Here is a 15,424-nt window from a genome sequence, read left to right as displayed (position 1 = left end):
AAAAGAATCGATGGACTCTGGATGCAGATCAAATCATACTTTTTTTAAACTTTATTTTTATTGGGTTTTTTTAATCTGTTTTCTTTCACAATATGACTTTTATGAAAATATGTTTTGCATAATGATACATGAATAACCTATATCAAATGGTTTGCCTTCTCAATGTGAAGAAAAGCAGAGGGGGTGAGAATTTGAAATTCAACATTTTAAAAAATAAATGTTAAAAACTGTTTTCACATGTAATTTGGAAAAAAAAAAGTTTAATAGAGGCAGCATGACATAGGGGGTAGAGAACTAATCTTAGAGCAAGCAGAGCCTGAGTTCAAGTCCTGTCTCTGATGCATGCTGGCTGTGTAACCATGAGCAAGTCATTCAACTTCTAAATATTCTAGGCAATTCTCTAAAGCTATAAATTGAAGAGAAATTATCACCCTGTATTGGTAGAGGGTTTCTTCACCAGAAAGTCCGCTCTTATTATAGCTCAAATTATAGCTCTAACCCCTATTTTCATAGATTTATAACCACTACTAATAGTGAATACTGTCCTAAGCACATACTATATAGCCAATGGTAGAATGAAAAACTATGACATTAATCAAGACATTTTAGAACTGTGCTTTTGTCACTGGATATTACTTAAGTTTGTCACAAATAAAAACTTTCATATATATGGCCAACTAGCATTTAATGAGTGCCTACAATAAAGATGATACAATAAATACAATATTAGATGATACACATAAAGGCCAAAAAAACCCTACTACACACACTAAAAAAACAACTGCCATGTAATCAGTGGAGGGAATGATAGGGTTGTTCTTCATTAAATAGTACAACCTTCAAACTAGAATTAGGAGAAAAATACAGGATCAAAAGAGAATTGGAACCAAAGAAGGGTATAAGGACTTGCTCAATGTTTGAATTAGTTCAGGTCTCAACTTGGACAAAATTCAGGACAAGTTCCTGAAATAATCTGCATATTTGAATGTCATTGTGATATGAGAATAAGTGGTGAAAATGTCATTTGCTCCTACTATGATGTTAAGAGTCTTGGGCTCAAAAGATCTGAACTCAATCTTCTATGTATGTTCACTGATCAAGTCTCCATTTCCTTGCCTGTCAAATGCAGACTAGAAATACACACAGCCTGCTGTGACTGTTCCATCATTTTCTATCCCTCTGACTCTTTGTGACCCCATTTGGGATTTTCTTGGCAGAGATACTAGAGTGATTTGTTGTTTCCTTTTCCAGCTTATTTTACAGATGAGAAAACTGAGGTGAACAGGGTTAAGTGATTTTCCCATGGTCACATAGATAGTTTGTCATTTCCTTCTCCAACTCAATTTACAGATGAGGAAACTGAGGCAAGCAGGGATAAGTGACTTTCCCAGCAACACACAGTTAATAAGTGTTTTAAGCCAGATTTGAACTCAGACTTCAGGCCCAGCACTTTATCCTCCAAGTCACTGAGCTGCACTGTGTACTGCCCATTCAACCAGAGAATGATTTGTAAAAATTAAAGGGTTAGCAATCAACAGGCATTTATTAAGTGCCTACTATTTGCCAGGCAAGTGCTTAGGTACTAGGAAGATACATGCAAAAAATGAAATCCCTTAAGGAACTTGCAGTCTACTAAAGAAATTTTGCTATAGAACTGGAAGTAATAAGAATGGTGGTGGTGGTAATGGGAGGAAGAGGAGGAGGAGAAGTGGTAGTAGTAGTAGTAGTAGTAGTAGTAGTAGTAGTAGTAGTAGTAGTAGTAGTAGTAGTAGTAAGTAATAGTAGCAGTGGTGGTGGTGGTGGAGGTAGGAATGCTATGACTACTATTATGAAATGAAATAACCATTCTTAGTGATCCTTGAAGGATTACTATGAGGATGTGTAAAAATTGAATATGAATGAATTTTGTAATTTTCATTTTCTTTTTTTAATACTGGGACTTCCTCTCTCACCCAGTCTGGAAGTCCAGTTGCCACTCACAGGTCTGATCCCACTATTAACCAGCTAAGGAGCTTTGACCAGCCCAGTTCACTCCTTCTTCAGCAGCCTCCAGTCCCAGGGACTCACAATATTGGTGCCAGACCTACTTCAGATATTCGATCACAGCTCACTGTAGCTCCCCAGCTCCTGAGCTCAAGCAGTCCCAAAGCCTCAGTGTCCCCACTAACAAGAAATATAGTCAAGTGCCATCATGCCTGAGACATCCTGATTTTCAAAAGAATAAGTGAATCTCAGAAACTCCTAGGTGATGAGCTTTAATTCCCAGAAAAATCCTCAAAGATATGATAAAGATGAAAGTTTGTGAGGACTTAGTAAGAGAAGCTTGGTAGAAGGCACAGAGCCAGTTAGGAAAGTCAGATTAACCTCATTTCCTTTCCTAATAAGGTTACTGGCCTGAGAGATCAGGGGAATGTTCTAGATACCGGGGATCTGGATTTCAGCAAAGCCTTTGACAGCATCCTGTGGCATCCTTATGGGCAATCGGGAGAGATTTGGGCGGGATGCAATTGTACACTGGTTCATAGAGAAAAGATTATAGGCTGCTTTTAATATACCAGAGTCAACTTGGACAGAGGTCTCTGATAGCCTGCCTCAAGGACCCATTCTGGGTACAGTGCCCTTTAACATTCTTCTCAATTACTTGGATGAAGACAGAGAAGGTAACATCTATCCAATTTCCATATGACACGAAGCTGTTACAGAAAAGTAATTTGTGGGTTGGCACAACCAGGATTCAGTTAGGCAGTCAATAAACATTTATTCAAGAATATATGAACATATGCTAGACATCATAATATATTACTTTTATAAGACAAATAATACATATCATAATATACCATGTATATACCATATTATGATATGTAATATTTGTCTTATAAAAGTAATACTTGTATTATAAAATATGTAATACTTGTATAATAAAAGTAATACTTGTATTATAAAAAATATACCATATATTATGATATGTAATATTTGTCTTATAAAAGTAATACTTGTATTATAAAATATGTTAATACTTGTAGTATAAAAGTAATACTTGTATTATAAGAAATATACCATATATTATGATATGTAATACTTGTTGTATAACAGTAATACTTGTATTATAAAAAATATGCCATATATTGTGATATGTAATACTTGTAGTATAAAAGTAATATAAGCTCTGGAGACATAAAAAGAAGCAAAAGAGAGTCCCTGCTCTCAAGGAGCTCACAAACTAATGGAATCAAAAAGCATTTGACAGGAAAGGAATTTGAAATGCTAGCAAGGTAAAAAATAATAATAATAAGTCAATTTAAGCCTAAATATCAATTTTGAAAAAAAATCAGTTGCACAAGGATAGCACAAGAGAGCATAGCTTAATAGAGATTCTTGTGAAAATGTCCCAGGATTCCTAGTAGACTACAAACTTAATATATAAGTCAATTTCATTTGATTTTGGTTTACATGATTTCAAAATTAGCACATCATTTTAATTCAAAAAAGCATTTCTTGGGGGCAGCTGGGTGGCTCAGTGGATTGAGAGTCAGACCCAGAGATGGGAGGTCCTGAGTTCAAATCTGGCCTTAGACACTTCCCAGCAGTGTGACCCGGGGCAAGTCACTTAACCCCCATTGCCTAGCCCTTACCACTCTTCTGCCCTGGAACCAATACACAGTATTGATTTCAAAATGGAAGGTAAGGGTTTAAAAAAAAAAAAGCATTTCTTAGGTGCCTACTTTAGGCAAGGGATGGTTCAAAGCTCTGGAGAAACAAAGACAAAAATGAAAAAACAGCCCCCCAAGTCCATTTAATTATGAACCACCTAAATAGAAGAAAGGTATACAGAAAGAAGACTGGACCTAGAGTCAGGAATCCTGGGTTCCAAATCCCACTGACATTTACTAGTTGTGAACCACAGACAAGTCACTTGAGCTATGTGTTTTTTTCAATTTCCTCATCTATCCCACCTGATGGAATTGTTCTGAAGCTCCGATGAGATGGTGCATGTAAAGCTTTGAATATTTAACATGAAAACCAGTTATTAATTTGGTTAACATTATCAGAGCATTGATGATGGTGGTAGTGGTGGTGGTGGTAATGATGGTGAGAGTGAGGGTGAGGGTGAGACGGAGGGGAAAGAAGGAGGAATTTGTTCTGGGTGACTGAAGGGGGCAGAACTAGAACCAGTGGGGACAAATCACAGGGAAATAGATTCAAGCCAATCAAAGGGAGAATTTCCAATTAAGCTGCTTGATAAAGAAATGGGTAGCCTATTGATAGTGAGTTCCCTGCCAGTGGAAGTGCTCAAGAAAAAGCTGGGAAACATCTTTGTCCAGAATATTGTAGGAAGGATTCTTGCACTGAGTAAGGGGTTACACCAGATTATCTCAACACTCCCAACATTAAGTCCTCTGAAGCCATTTTGTAGAGTCTGGCAGCAGAATGGGAATTGAGAAACCCTCCAGCTCAGTGCTCAGCCCAGTATCCTGCACACAGCACATATTTAAATTAAAAATTGTTGTATCAAATCATATCTAATTTTTCATTTTAAAGGTAAGGAAATGGAGGCTCAAAAGGGGGTATGAACTTATCCAAAGTCATAAGTGGCTGGGCTGGGATTAGAACCCAGGCTTTCTCACCTCCCAAGTCAGTTTATTTTGCTATTTCCCCTGAAGTTAAGACAATAAGAATGGAAACAAGGGCATACCATTGAAAAATGAACAAATTAGGATACAGATGATGAAGGAGCAGTTGAAGTTGACCTCAAGGCTCTGACATTAATACTATTCATCTGAGGACTAGCAAAGGGCATAGTCTGGCCTTTGTTATATTGTTTCTGTTTCCTCCCTCCCCCTTCACCCATCTCTTTTCCCTACCATCTCTCATCCCTGCCCCTGTGGTTCTTTGACTTCCAATGTTGATTTACTATAATAACTTCCTAACAATTAGGGGGAAATGGGAAAAGAATGCAATGTGAAGTAGGGAGTTCCCCATCACCAAAAGTATTCAAGAACAGATTAGATGATCCCAGTCAAAAATGCTGCCCTTTACAACTTTGAGATTCTAGTATTCTATGAATCTATGCCAAGCAGTAGTGCACTGGCAGAAGACTAGCCCAGAATTCCTGAGAGGTTCCAATAATCAAAGTGGGGATAAACCACCAGGGAAGAATCTCTCTGTACCTACCATTATTATCTCTCCTCTTGGTCAGGTAGCCAAAACCTCCCTCTCTTTCTCTTCATTATCATGGTGTATCAGAGAAGTGCCTTGAAAATCAGTGGTGCACCTTGCTCTGCCTCCAACTTTCTGCATGAACTTAGCCAAACTTGGGCCTTGGTTTCCCCCTTTGTAAAATAAGGGCATTGGTCTATATTGTTTCTATGATCTCTTCCAGCTCTGACATTCTGATCCTCCCTACACACCCAAGGCTTTGGAGTATTCCTAAATGCCTTTGGAGACCAGAGGGGATATCTGGGTAGGTAATCATGGGCCCTGGAAACACATATGCAGAAATGGCAGGTGGGTATAATAAATATAAGGATGCCCATTTCTATAAACTTTAAAGATTCTAGAGTGCTTTCCTCATAACATCCTTAGAGAGGAGATACTATAAATAGTATTGTCCCTATTTCCAAAATCATTTCTGGAGAGTCCAGGGTAATACAACTAATAAGCATTGAAACTAGGATGACACCCCCTTTCCCCCCAGTCTATGTTTTCACTGTACCATGAAGGACAGAGAACAGGGATGGGGAAGGAGGAGCATGAGAAAGAAGGGCATTACAAAGGGAATGCAGCCATTGTGGGTTGGGAGTGGCTTCTTTCAAATAAAATGGGCCAGAAGAATTGTTTCAGGTAAGATGAGTTTTCCCTTAAACCTGTGGATCCCACTCCCTCTGCCAAAGGCAGAGGCAGAGATTTGTGATCACTAAAGAGCACCTGGGAGGAAGAAGACTCCCTTGAGACAAACCACCCCTGAAATAGTCATAAACGGGAAATTGAGGGCTTCATCCAAGTTCATGTGAAATATCTGACCTTTATTTTAAACCTTGCTGTGGCGCAAACACCAAACAAGATTGCTTTCTCAAACATGCTATAAAACCCATCGCTTGTTGACCCTACATGAAGGCTTAGCCCATCCCCATGTTCCAACAGAGAGAGCTTATGTTTCCTGGGAGATGCTTTCCTCTAGGGGTTCCAGGGATCAGTAATCTCTGCTGAGACCCTGAGAGCTAAGAGACCAACAGTACAAGCTGCTATGATGTTTTATTTGAAATAGAATTGCATATAAAAAAGAATGTACAATAATTAACCAGAATTAGCTCATTTCATATTATACATGACAGCAGTTTTGAACAAAGAAAAATATTCATCCATCTCTAGGAGGAGGCAAAAAACTCAGGGTATCCACTTGGCCTTCGAGCTTCATGGAGGAAAGTTGCTTTCATTAAAAATTAAGTTAGCCACGGAGATTCAGTTTCTCCACGATCTGGAAGAGAACAAACACTGGTTACGAGCCTGCAATCACTGACCCAATAGCTTCCTCTCCTCTCGAGGACTTGGAAGGAGCAAATCTCATTTTTGAAAATACTGTTCTAGCAATAATAACCTATGGGTTTGGAATAAAATTAGACTGGAAAAGAATGCAGAATTGGCAGAAACTTTAGTGGACATCCAGCCCAGTCTTCCCACCCTCCTCGCCTTCCTCAGCCCTGTGCAGGCAAGGAGTAGCCATGGTATGGTGGAAAGAGATGATGGATTTGGAATCAGAGGCTCTGGAATCAAACATCCTGGTTCTAGATACTACCAATGTGACACTGAGCAAGTCACTTAAACTCTTGTGGCTCAGTCTCTTCTATAAAATGAACAGGTTTTACTAAATGACCTCTAAGTTGTCTTCTACCTTTGGATCCTGTAATACTAAGAAATGCCAGCATAAGGAGACTCCCTGCAAGTGAAGCTGCCATGACCTTAGCACTCACCATCCTCCTGGGTTCAGCCCAATGCCTAGATGTCCCTCCGCCGTCTGCCAAATGCTTTAGCCCCAACATTGGTTGGTACAAAGTCACTCTTGGCCACTCCTCCAGACCTGCTTAGGAAATCGGCTAACCGGTGGGTCACGCAGGTGGCAGTGTTGCAGCCTCGTTTCTGAGCAGTGACACTGGTTTTCAGAAGGGAAAAGAAACGTTAGGTGCCAGACTCTCCTAATAGGATCCCATTTGAGGCTTGCTATTGGCAGATGCAGACACAAGGATGGGATGAAGCTACTCACTGGCAAAACAACACATAACAGTAGGGATGGTTTTTAACTCAGTTACCAGCAGCAAAGACGATAATAAGAACCATGAAGAAGAAAGCTGTTCCCTCCAGCCCATCCCATAAATTTTTAGGGATTCTACAGTGAAAACTTTAAAATCTCCTTTAAATCAACCATCAGTCACATGCTAAAATTTCTCTTTGCTGGGTTCGCCATGGATTGCCATCCTTCCCCTCCACCCAACCCTTCTCCAAGAACCTATGCCCAGCAAAGACCTATTAGCCATTGTAAGAGAATCAGAAGGGGAGTCTCTGATACCACTGCTGGGTCACATATACCAGTCTATTTCTAGTTGATTCGAACACCCTGGCATGTCCCTCCTTCCTATCCTTTCCATAATAAACATGCTCAGCTCCTGTTACAGCCCAGAGCCAGGAGAGTACAGGATGATTGACCTCATTCAGCCTCCCTGGTGACTTCCCCAGGGCCACACCCCTAGCCACACACCACAAGGGAAAGGGCTTACCTGAAAGAGTCCCCAGAACCCCAGAGATCGCTGTGGATCACCTTTCAATGAATGAGTGCTTGCTTACCTTTTCTATAGCCCAGGAACATCCCAATGGTGGTGCTACAGAAAAAAGCTCATGGCCAAAAACTGTGTTCCGTCCTACAGGAACTCAGACTAACTCTGAATCCCCTCAAGTCTAACCCTTGATGAGATGATAGGATTCAAGGGGGAGGGGGAAAGGGAGTAAGACCAAAGCAATCATCTTGACATTTCAGAGCCTTTTCAAAAAAATAGGTTTATTCAACATGGCTAAGCATGGCAGCTGTGCTCATGGGTACACTTGGCAACCTGAACCGGAGAGTGTCCTTTGGAAGGGAAAGGTCCTAGACAACGAGTGGTACCCTCTAGTAGCTCTTTCAATTGATTCACCCATTAGATAGAAGTCTGAATGCTCCCCACACACACAACCTGGACTGCTCTGTGCATAATCTTTGCCCTTCTCCCTTCAGAGTCTCAAACATTCTCTGTCGGCAGTTATATCTAATGAACACAGCAGAATCAGCAATCATGGGTTAGAAAAATAATAATACATGCATCAAGGTAAAGCCCGAAAGGAAGCAAGTTAAGGAGGAAGGAAATTAGAAAGGAAGTTAAGAAGATGACACAGGGAAAGGCAGAAAGCCAAGCGAGTCTAGTTGCTCCCCAGGGCATCCTCATAGTTGGCATAACGGTCATTCTCCAGGTCGCTCAGAACATCTCGTTTCTTGCCAGGAGTTCGGGCCCCGACGTCAGTTCGAGTGTAAGTCTGCAGCCTGTGCAGTTCCTGCGAGAGCTTGCCCAGCAAACAGGTACTCAGATTACTGCACCGCTTAGATCTAGGTCTGTTCAGGCTGCAGGGAAAAAACATGCCAGAAGGTAACATGCAATGATAACAGGCATTTGCACACTAGGCTTAGACTGATTTCATGCAAAGGACCAGGGACCAGGGTTGTTTGAAGGCGGGGGGGGGGGGGGCAGAACCAAAGGAGTTGGGGGACGGGATTGTAGAGAGAGACCATATACTCAGAGTTAAGAGAACATAGTCCGTGGGGGGGATGATGCCATTTGAAAAAGAAAGGGGTACGCAATTGACCTAGCACTGTCACTGAAGGTTCTCTCTAAGTCTAAAGCATTCAGCGTGCTGGTCAGCCCATCATGCTAAGCAGCAGGAGTTCATCTAAGAGGATGCAAAGGGCTCACATGCCTCTGGCCTGGAGGATGCTGAGAAAGGAGGAACAGGGGAACTGGATCTGGACTCCATGCCTCTAGGCAGCATGCACAATTGCAACAGAGAATCTAGGAGCAACTTCTGGGTCTGATCTACAAACATACCTTGAGAAACTGCTAAATTTTAATGTCATCCTTTCTTTGCCAAGTCCAACTCACCCTCTAGGGACATTTTTTTGGAATGTCATTAAGAATCACAAAAAGATAACTGGAAGAATGTTGAAGGGGTGGGAATGGTCGGGGGGGCTCCTGTCAGGTCAAAGTGTCCATCCCCCAGCCTTCATGTTGATCACACCTAAACCAGCTCTTGTAGGTAAGGGAGGGAGCCTTCAATTCATGTATCCCAGGAAAAAAAGATGAGCAGAATGTCTAGTTCTAGTTCCTAACAACTCTCACAGCCATGAAGAGCTGCTTTGGACCTGGCCTCCATTTCCCAGACTGCAGTTAGAGCCAGCCAACTCTTCCACTACCTTCAGTAGATACCTAGAACAGCTGGTCCCTATCCCCTGGATAACAAGGACAGCCTAAGGCAACTTCTGGCCAGATGTGTTCTTTTGTAACCATCATCATTGTACATTGGCTTGGAAAATAAATTAACTCCCTTGTGTTAGCAGGGGGAAAAAGTTAAGCATCAGAGTTCAGGTCTGTGGCAGGTGGAGAGGCCAGCCCCCACCTGACTGGTTTTGTCTGCTCCTATGATGGTAAACCTTACCTGTTGTCCTCAGTCACCTGATCCAGCTCGTCAGCTTTCATCTGCACAAACTCCTTCACCAAAGCATTCAGCAGGTGCCGAGCTTCATCATCACTGAGAGTCACGTGGTCTGGCATGGCAGACTCAAAACCAGGCCTACGGGGAAAGGGAACTCCTACAGCAGAGGCCATTGGAGAGCACCCCTCCCCAGGAGCACTTCTGGGGTGGGGCTCCCTCTTACCTGAATGGAGCAGCCTGGAGGCTGTCCATCTGGCACACAACCAAGGCAAAGAAAGCCAAGAAGGAAGAGAGCTTTAGGAGGATCATCTCGTCCTCTGTGGAGCAAGAGACAAATAGAAACCTTTGCTTCAGATCATTCTAATACCAAAACTCCAATCTTTACTTCACACTTTTTTTTTCCATCGAGAGGCTTCCAGGACAAGTAGAAAAGCAACTGTTAAACACTCATCATTTTCCAAGTGCTAGAAATATAAAGGCAAAAGTATGGTTCCTGCCCTCAAGGAGCATATATTCTAATGAGGAGGCATGTAAACAACTATGTCCAAACCAAAAAGGAAAGAGCAGTGAGCTGGGCATGAAGAGACCTATGTTCTAGTCCTGGTTCTCCCTGAACGCTCTCCAATGAGCCACCACCTCTGAAAGCCTCAGTTCCTTTTACCTTTTCTAGAATGAGAACAATAAGCCCTGCCCTTTCTATTGTCAAAAAGGCTAATCAAATTAACTAAAGACTGTAAAATTGTTTTGGAAACTGGGAAGTGTTATAGAAATGGGAAGGAGTCTCATTAGAGTCAAGAAGGCATCACTCCCTGCTGGGCATCTCTCTTTGTCCTGATTGGTATAATCACTGCCAATGGCCAGGCACCAAGTTTCAGAAAACAGGGAGGTCCAGCAAGTCTTGTAAGACTTTCTCTTTAAGAAACTCTAAAGGAATGAGGAATAAGAAGTTGTTTATTAGCTGTGAGAGAATTCCTTACCTTTATAGGAAGGAGGGTCAATTTGTTCTGTGCACTGATTTTTTTAAACCTTTCCTTCTGTCTTAAAATCTACACAAGTATCCATTCTAAGACAGAAGAGCAGTAAGGGCTAGGCAATTGGGGTTAAGTGATTTACCTGAGGTCACACAGCTAGGAAGTGTCTAAGGCTAGATTTGAACTCAGGCCCTTCCAATTCCAGGCCTGACTCTCTCCACTGAGCCATCTAGTTTCCCCTCTGCACTGATTTCAAAAGGTGCCCTCAATGGCCAATTATTAAAGACTTGCCCTGACTTTCTTAAATAGGAGTCTTGAATCTATCTTCTGTGAGGAATTGTATTTGGAAAATATTATTCCATTTAATAATCATCTTTACATCTTTCCATTTTCACTTAGAAATAAATATTGCTAGCCCCAGGAAAATGCACAAAGGAAGAATACGTTACATACAGATTAAATAAATTAATTCAAGCTGATTGGTTATACCTCCGATAGGCTTTTATTTAAGAACAAAGATTTTTCAAACAAAATTATTTCTAGAACATGTTAAAGCTGAGAAAATATTTTTAAAGCAAGCACTAAAGGCTCAAGGAATTGTTAATAACCATGGCGTTCCCCTTTTTCCAAATAACATCCGTAAAATTAGTTTCCAGAGACTTAAGGCTAAATTTGTTTCTAATCAGATCATTAAGAATCACATCAAATCACAATCAAATAATTATGAACACAGATACCTTGGTTGGAGGTGCCTGGAAAATCAGCTAGCTATTTGGACTCCTAGCAAAGGCATCTCTCTGAGACCTTCATGGTTTGGACTGCTAAATTCTCTCAGCCATCAGAAATAGAAGTTGCTTTTTTGCTCACTCAAATGCAATTCAATGCAAATACATTATTATTTTGAAGATGCTTGCTCAGACTAAATTGATATAATCCAATGTTTTCTTACAGTGAAAGATAAGATCATTAAGGAAAGAGGGCTCCTGGGGGTAGTTCTTAAAGCCACAGGTAGCACAGTAGTCAAGCCACAGGTGGTAAAGTAGAATATCTTACTAACAGTCTATCCCTTCGGGGAAATTTTTTTTTCCTTTTGAATCTCATAAGTACAGCAATCTTCTCCAAAATTAAATATTGTCTGAGCATTTCTATAGAACAGCAGAGATTTTAAAAAAGGAGAAAAACGCCAAGTTGAAGAAAGAACAAAAAAGCACAATGGAGGCTAGCACTTCTGAAAAGATTTCACATATATCCAGAAGTAATACACACAATTTTAGCTTAGAGAAAAAAAATTACCTTACCTGGGGAAGCAAGGTTTCCTGAAGAACTGCAGCCCTGGTAGCTGAGAGGCAGGTTTCTGCTGGAGTTGAGCTTCTAATCCTGTTGCTGTCCAATGCTGAAGCCTTCATGGTTTATATCTACCGCCAGGCAGATGAGTGTAGGCGGTTGAAAAGCTCTTGCCAGCCAATCAGAAAGCCTCTTGACCAATCCACCCAATCTGAGGTAGGACTTGAAAGCCTAGGTGCTCAAATTACGTCAGCCTCCAGTCATTCCAGTATCCCATTCACAAAACGTGCCAGGCATCTCTTCATTCATAGGCTTACATTTGCATTGAGGTCATTGCAATGAAAAAAGAGAGAGAGAAGGGGGGATGGAAGAAGATAAGAAAAATAGGGAAAGAGAAGAGGAAAAGCTAATTAATTAAAAGTAAGGGAAATTGTTTGACGTCATCAGTAATGGAAAGATACACTTTCCTGGCCTCCTGAGACAAGGTGAGAGCCACATCTCTTTGGATGAACACTTCATAAGGCAGAATGATATAGGTCTCAATTCAAGTGACATCCACAGCAAAAAGCTATGCATTGCAAGGGGATCTTGTGTGGAAGTAAATTCTAACCTCCACCTCTCCTAACTCTGTGGGTAGAGCGGCCTACCAATAACATCAGGGACTGGGCACAGAGCAGCACTCCCCAAAGCCAGCCTAAGGCAGCCAGAATCCTTGGCAACTGGAAACATTCTTTGCCTAATGATCTCCAGTGGCTCTTGTGGTTGACACTATGTTTGATATAGGTTGACAGTCTATGACTAGATAGCTACCAGTTAGGGAGAATGTGGTAGGGAGACCTGAATGAACAAGGAAAACTGTACTAGCTCACCTCCCATGTTGTGAGTCTGACACTCTTATAACCACCATCACCATCATTATCATAGTTGGTCTATACAAGGATTCTTGTAACTTCCATGGAATCATGAGCACCAACTACTATTGACTAAAGTGTTTATTTGTGCCTATACTTCCCTTCCCCTTTTAATTGGTTAATGGAGAGTCTAGCTGGTCTAGAGTGCAGGGGAAGAGTATCTAAAGAATTCAAAAAGAAACTTGACTTTGGGAAGCCAAGGAGTCAAGGTGAGACTCCCTAAACCTCAGTGGGCACTCATGCCTTTCCAGAGCAGGTCAGACCCTGTGAAGGTCAAGAGATTCAAAAGAACCTCAGAATTTATCTGAACCAACTGCCTCCTTGTACAGGTGTAGGCAAAATGCAGAGCTTTTAAGTGGCTTGAACAAGGTCACATTTCTAATTGTGGCAAGGTAGAATCCAGATCTCCTAGTTCCAGGGCTCTTCAGCACATCCAGACCCACTCAGAGGGAGGAGAGCAAAGGAACAGACTCTGACACAGACACCCAAAGTATTGGAGAACTCAATCAGACTGGACTAAGTCTTAAGGAGAATTGTCTGGGCCTTTTGACCTATAGCTGCCACTGCAAGTCTCTGGTTTCTAGAAAGAAAGGAAGGAAGGAAGAAAGAAAGGAAGAAAGGAAGAAAGAAAGGAAGAAAGAAAGAAAGAAAGAAAGAAAGAAAGAAAGAAAGAAAGAAAGAAAGAAAGAAAGAAAGAAAGAAAGAAAGAAAGAAAGAAAGAAAGAAAGAAAGAAAGAAAGAAAGAAAGAAAGAAAGAAAGAAAGAAAGAAAGAAAGAAAGAAAGAAAGAAAGAAAGAAAGAAAGAAAGAAAGAAAGAAAGAAAGAAAGAAAGAAAGAAAGAAAGAAAGAAAGAAAGAAAGAAAGAAAGAAAGAAAAGAACTTGTTCCCTTCCCCTTCCAGAGTCATCTTCCTCCAGGTTAGTGACTTCCAACCTCCAGCTTGGGATGCTCCTTTGGAAAGCTATTGGTGCCTTTGCAGGGGAGTCGTGCATAAGGGCTCCTACTCTGGAGAGGGCAGTCAGTCATCCCAGGGAGAAAAAGAAAAAGAGAAACCAGCCCGTTGTCTAATCTGTTCTTGGGAAGTTTGGGAATATGGTGTCAAGTGCCAATCACCCCGAATTCAGAGGGCTAAGTCTCCAAGAGCACTAGCTTTGACTGGCAAACAGAACCAAACCGTCCCTTGATGTAGCCTCTCTAATCCCTCCAGCTTTCCGGGTTCCCTGACTTGTTTTTACCTTCCTCTGGGCTCCAGGGAGGATTGGAGTCAAGGTAAGGCTAGTTATCACAGGACTGAGCGCAGGCAGCCGTCCCTTTCCCAACCTCTGAGATGGTGGGGTCCCTGGCAGAAAAGACCGGCATTGTTTCAGCAGCTCCCGGGAGCCCTCCTGGGTTGAAGCTGCTTCACTCTCCCTATCCATCCTCGACTCCCACCCCTACCTCTACCTCCAGCTCGGGCCTGAGAGCTCTCACTGCTTCTTTGTCCGTCACAGGAGCCTGGGAGCCTTCGGTTGGAATCGCTGCCGAATGCCGAAGAGGATCTCTTGGCAGTGCTGCCCTGTAGGGCAGGAAATGTTCCTCTGTTGCTCCTCTGCGATTTCTCACTGTGATCCCCTACCGGTCCAGCGCCCTGCCAGGCTCTAATCTGCCTAAAGTGATGAACGGCTTCCATGCAAGTGTCTGCCCCTGGGAAGGGGAAGCAAAGGGATCAGGAATGGGAAAATGTGAGGAATTAGTAGTCCTGCTCGTGCACTCACACTTGGGGAAAAGCAAGTTTTTTTGCCTTCGCCTCCCTCCCCACCGTTCTGATCCCGAAGCTTTGGATTATCCAGTACCAGAATTAAATTGTCAGCCCTACCCTAAGGGACGGTGGGCAGACTCTTGTTCCTTTCCTAGTGTGCTCTTGGTGCACTACGACTGTGTGTGTAAAACGCTCCTAGGAACGGTGTGTGTGTGTGTGTGAGTGTGTGTGTGTGTGTGTGTGTGTGTGTGTGTGTGTGTGTGTGTGTGTGTGATTGGACGAGCGCGCTAGTGCTGTATGCGCTCTGCAACTGTGCATCCTGGCCGGCTGCAACCCAACCGGAGAGAGGGTGATCTAACCCGCGGCTTGTGGGGAGTGCTTGGAAGTGCTGGCTCGCAGAAGGGGGCCCTAGGGCTCGGGATTCGGAGGAGAGAGGGGGGGGGGGGGGGGGGGGGGGGGGGGGGGGGGGGGGGGGGGGGGGTCGGCGTAATCTGAGCCTGAGCAAGTCGGGACCCACCCGCTGAGTTCAAGAATGAGGTCCAGATCATCCAGCGCGGACTTGGGTTCGTCAGTCACAGAAAGAGGGCTAAAGTGGCAGTTTGTAGACGTAAGCTTCCCTCTCCATCCACTTGGGCTATGTGCTACCGTAAGTGCAGGGTGTGGCGTCCGTCTGTTTGTCTGCATCGGTTAGTCTCTGTCTACATAGGTCTGACTGCCCCGACGTAGCTCTAGCCTGGGAACCACTTGGACCCCTAACTCGACTCCGTACTCGGATGGCTGGCGACTTGCTGAGGG

At 42.7% G+C, this 15,424-nt stretch overlaps 1 protein-coding gene across 2 annotated transcripts; it reads right to left on the bottom strand.

Annotated features, from left to right (window-relative positions):
• Positions 1 to 6,235: 6,235 nt before the first annotated feature.
• On the bottom strand, positions 6,236 to 14,232 carry LOC100029093 (calcitonin gene-related peptide). 2 transcript variants are annotated; one of them, XM_007497040.3, is made up of 6 exons: positions 14,127 to 14,232; positions 11,996 to 12,293; positions 9,950 to 10,043; positions 9,730 to 9,864; positions 6,969 to 7,147; positions 6,236 to 6,475 (listed from the first exon to the last, which is right to left on the bottom strand). In XM_007497040.3, exons 3-5 carry the CDS (start codon positions 10,033 to 10,035, stop codon positions 6,994 to 6,996), a joined length of 375 nt encoding a protein of 124 aa, XP_007497102.1. In that variant the 5' UTR covers positions 10,036 to 10,043; positions 11,996 to 12,293; positions 14,127 to 14,232; the 3' UTR covers positions 6,236 to 6,475; positions 6,969 to 6,993. The 2 variants fall into 2 exon arrangements, with proteins under 2 accessions (XP_007497102.1, XP_001378944.2); XM_001378907.5 differs by lacking the exons at positions 6,236 to 6,475; positions 6,969 to 7,147 and adding an exon at positions 8,028 to 8,641.
• Positions 14,233 to 15,424: the final 1,192 nt, after the last annotated feature.

This window comes from Monodelphis domestica, chromosome 6 (genome assembly GCF_027887165.1).
Source record: "Monodelphis domestica isolate mMonDom1 chromosome 6, mMonDom1.pri, whole genome shotgun sequence".
Classification (NCBI taxonomy): Eukaryota; Metazoa; Chordata; class Mammalia; order Didelphimorphia; family Didelphidae; genus Monodelphis; species Monodelphis domestica.
The sequence above is the reverse complement of the archived record's forward strand: the minus strand, read 5'-3'. Positions and strand labels throughout refer to the sequence as shown.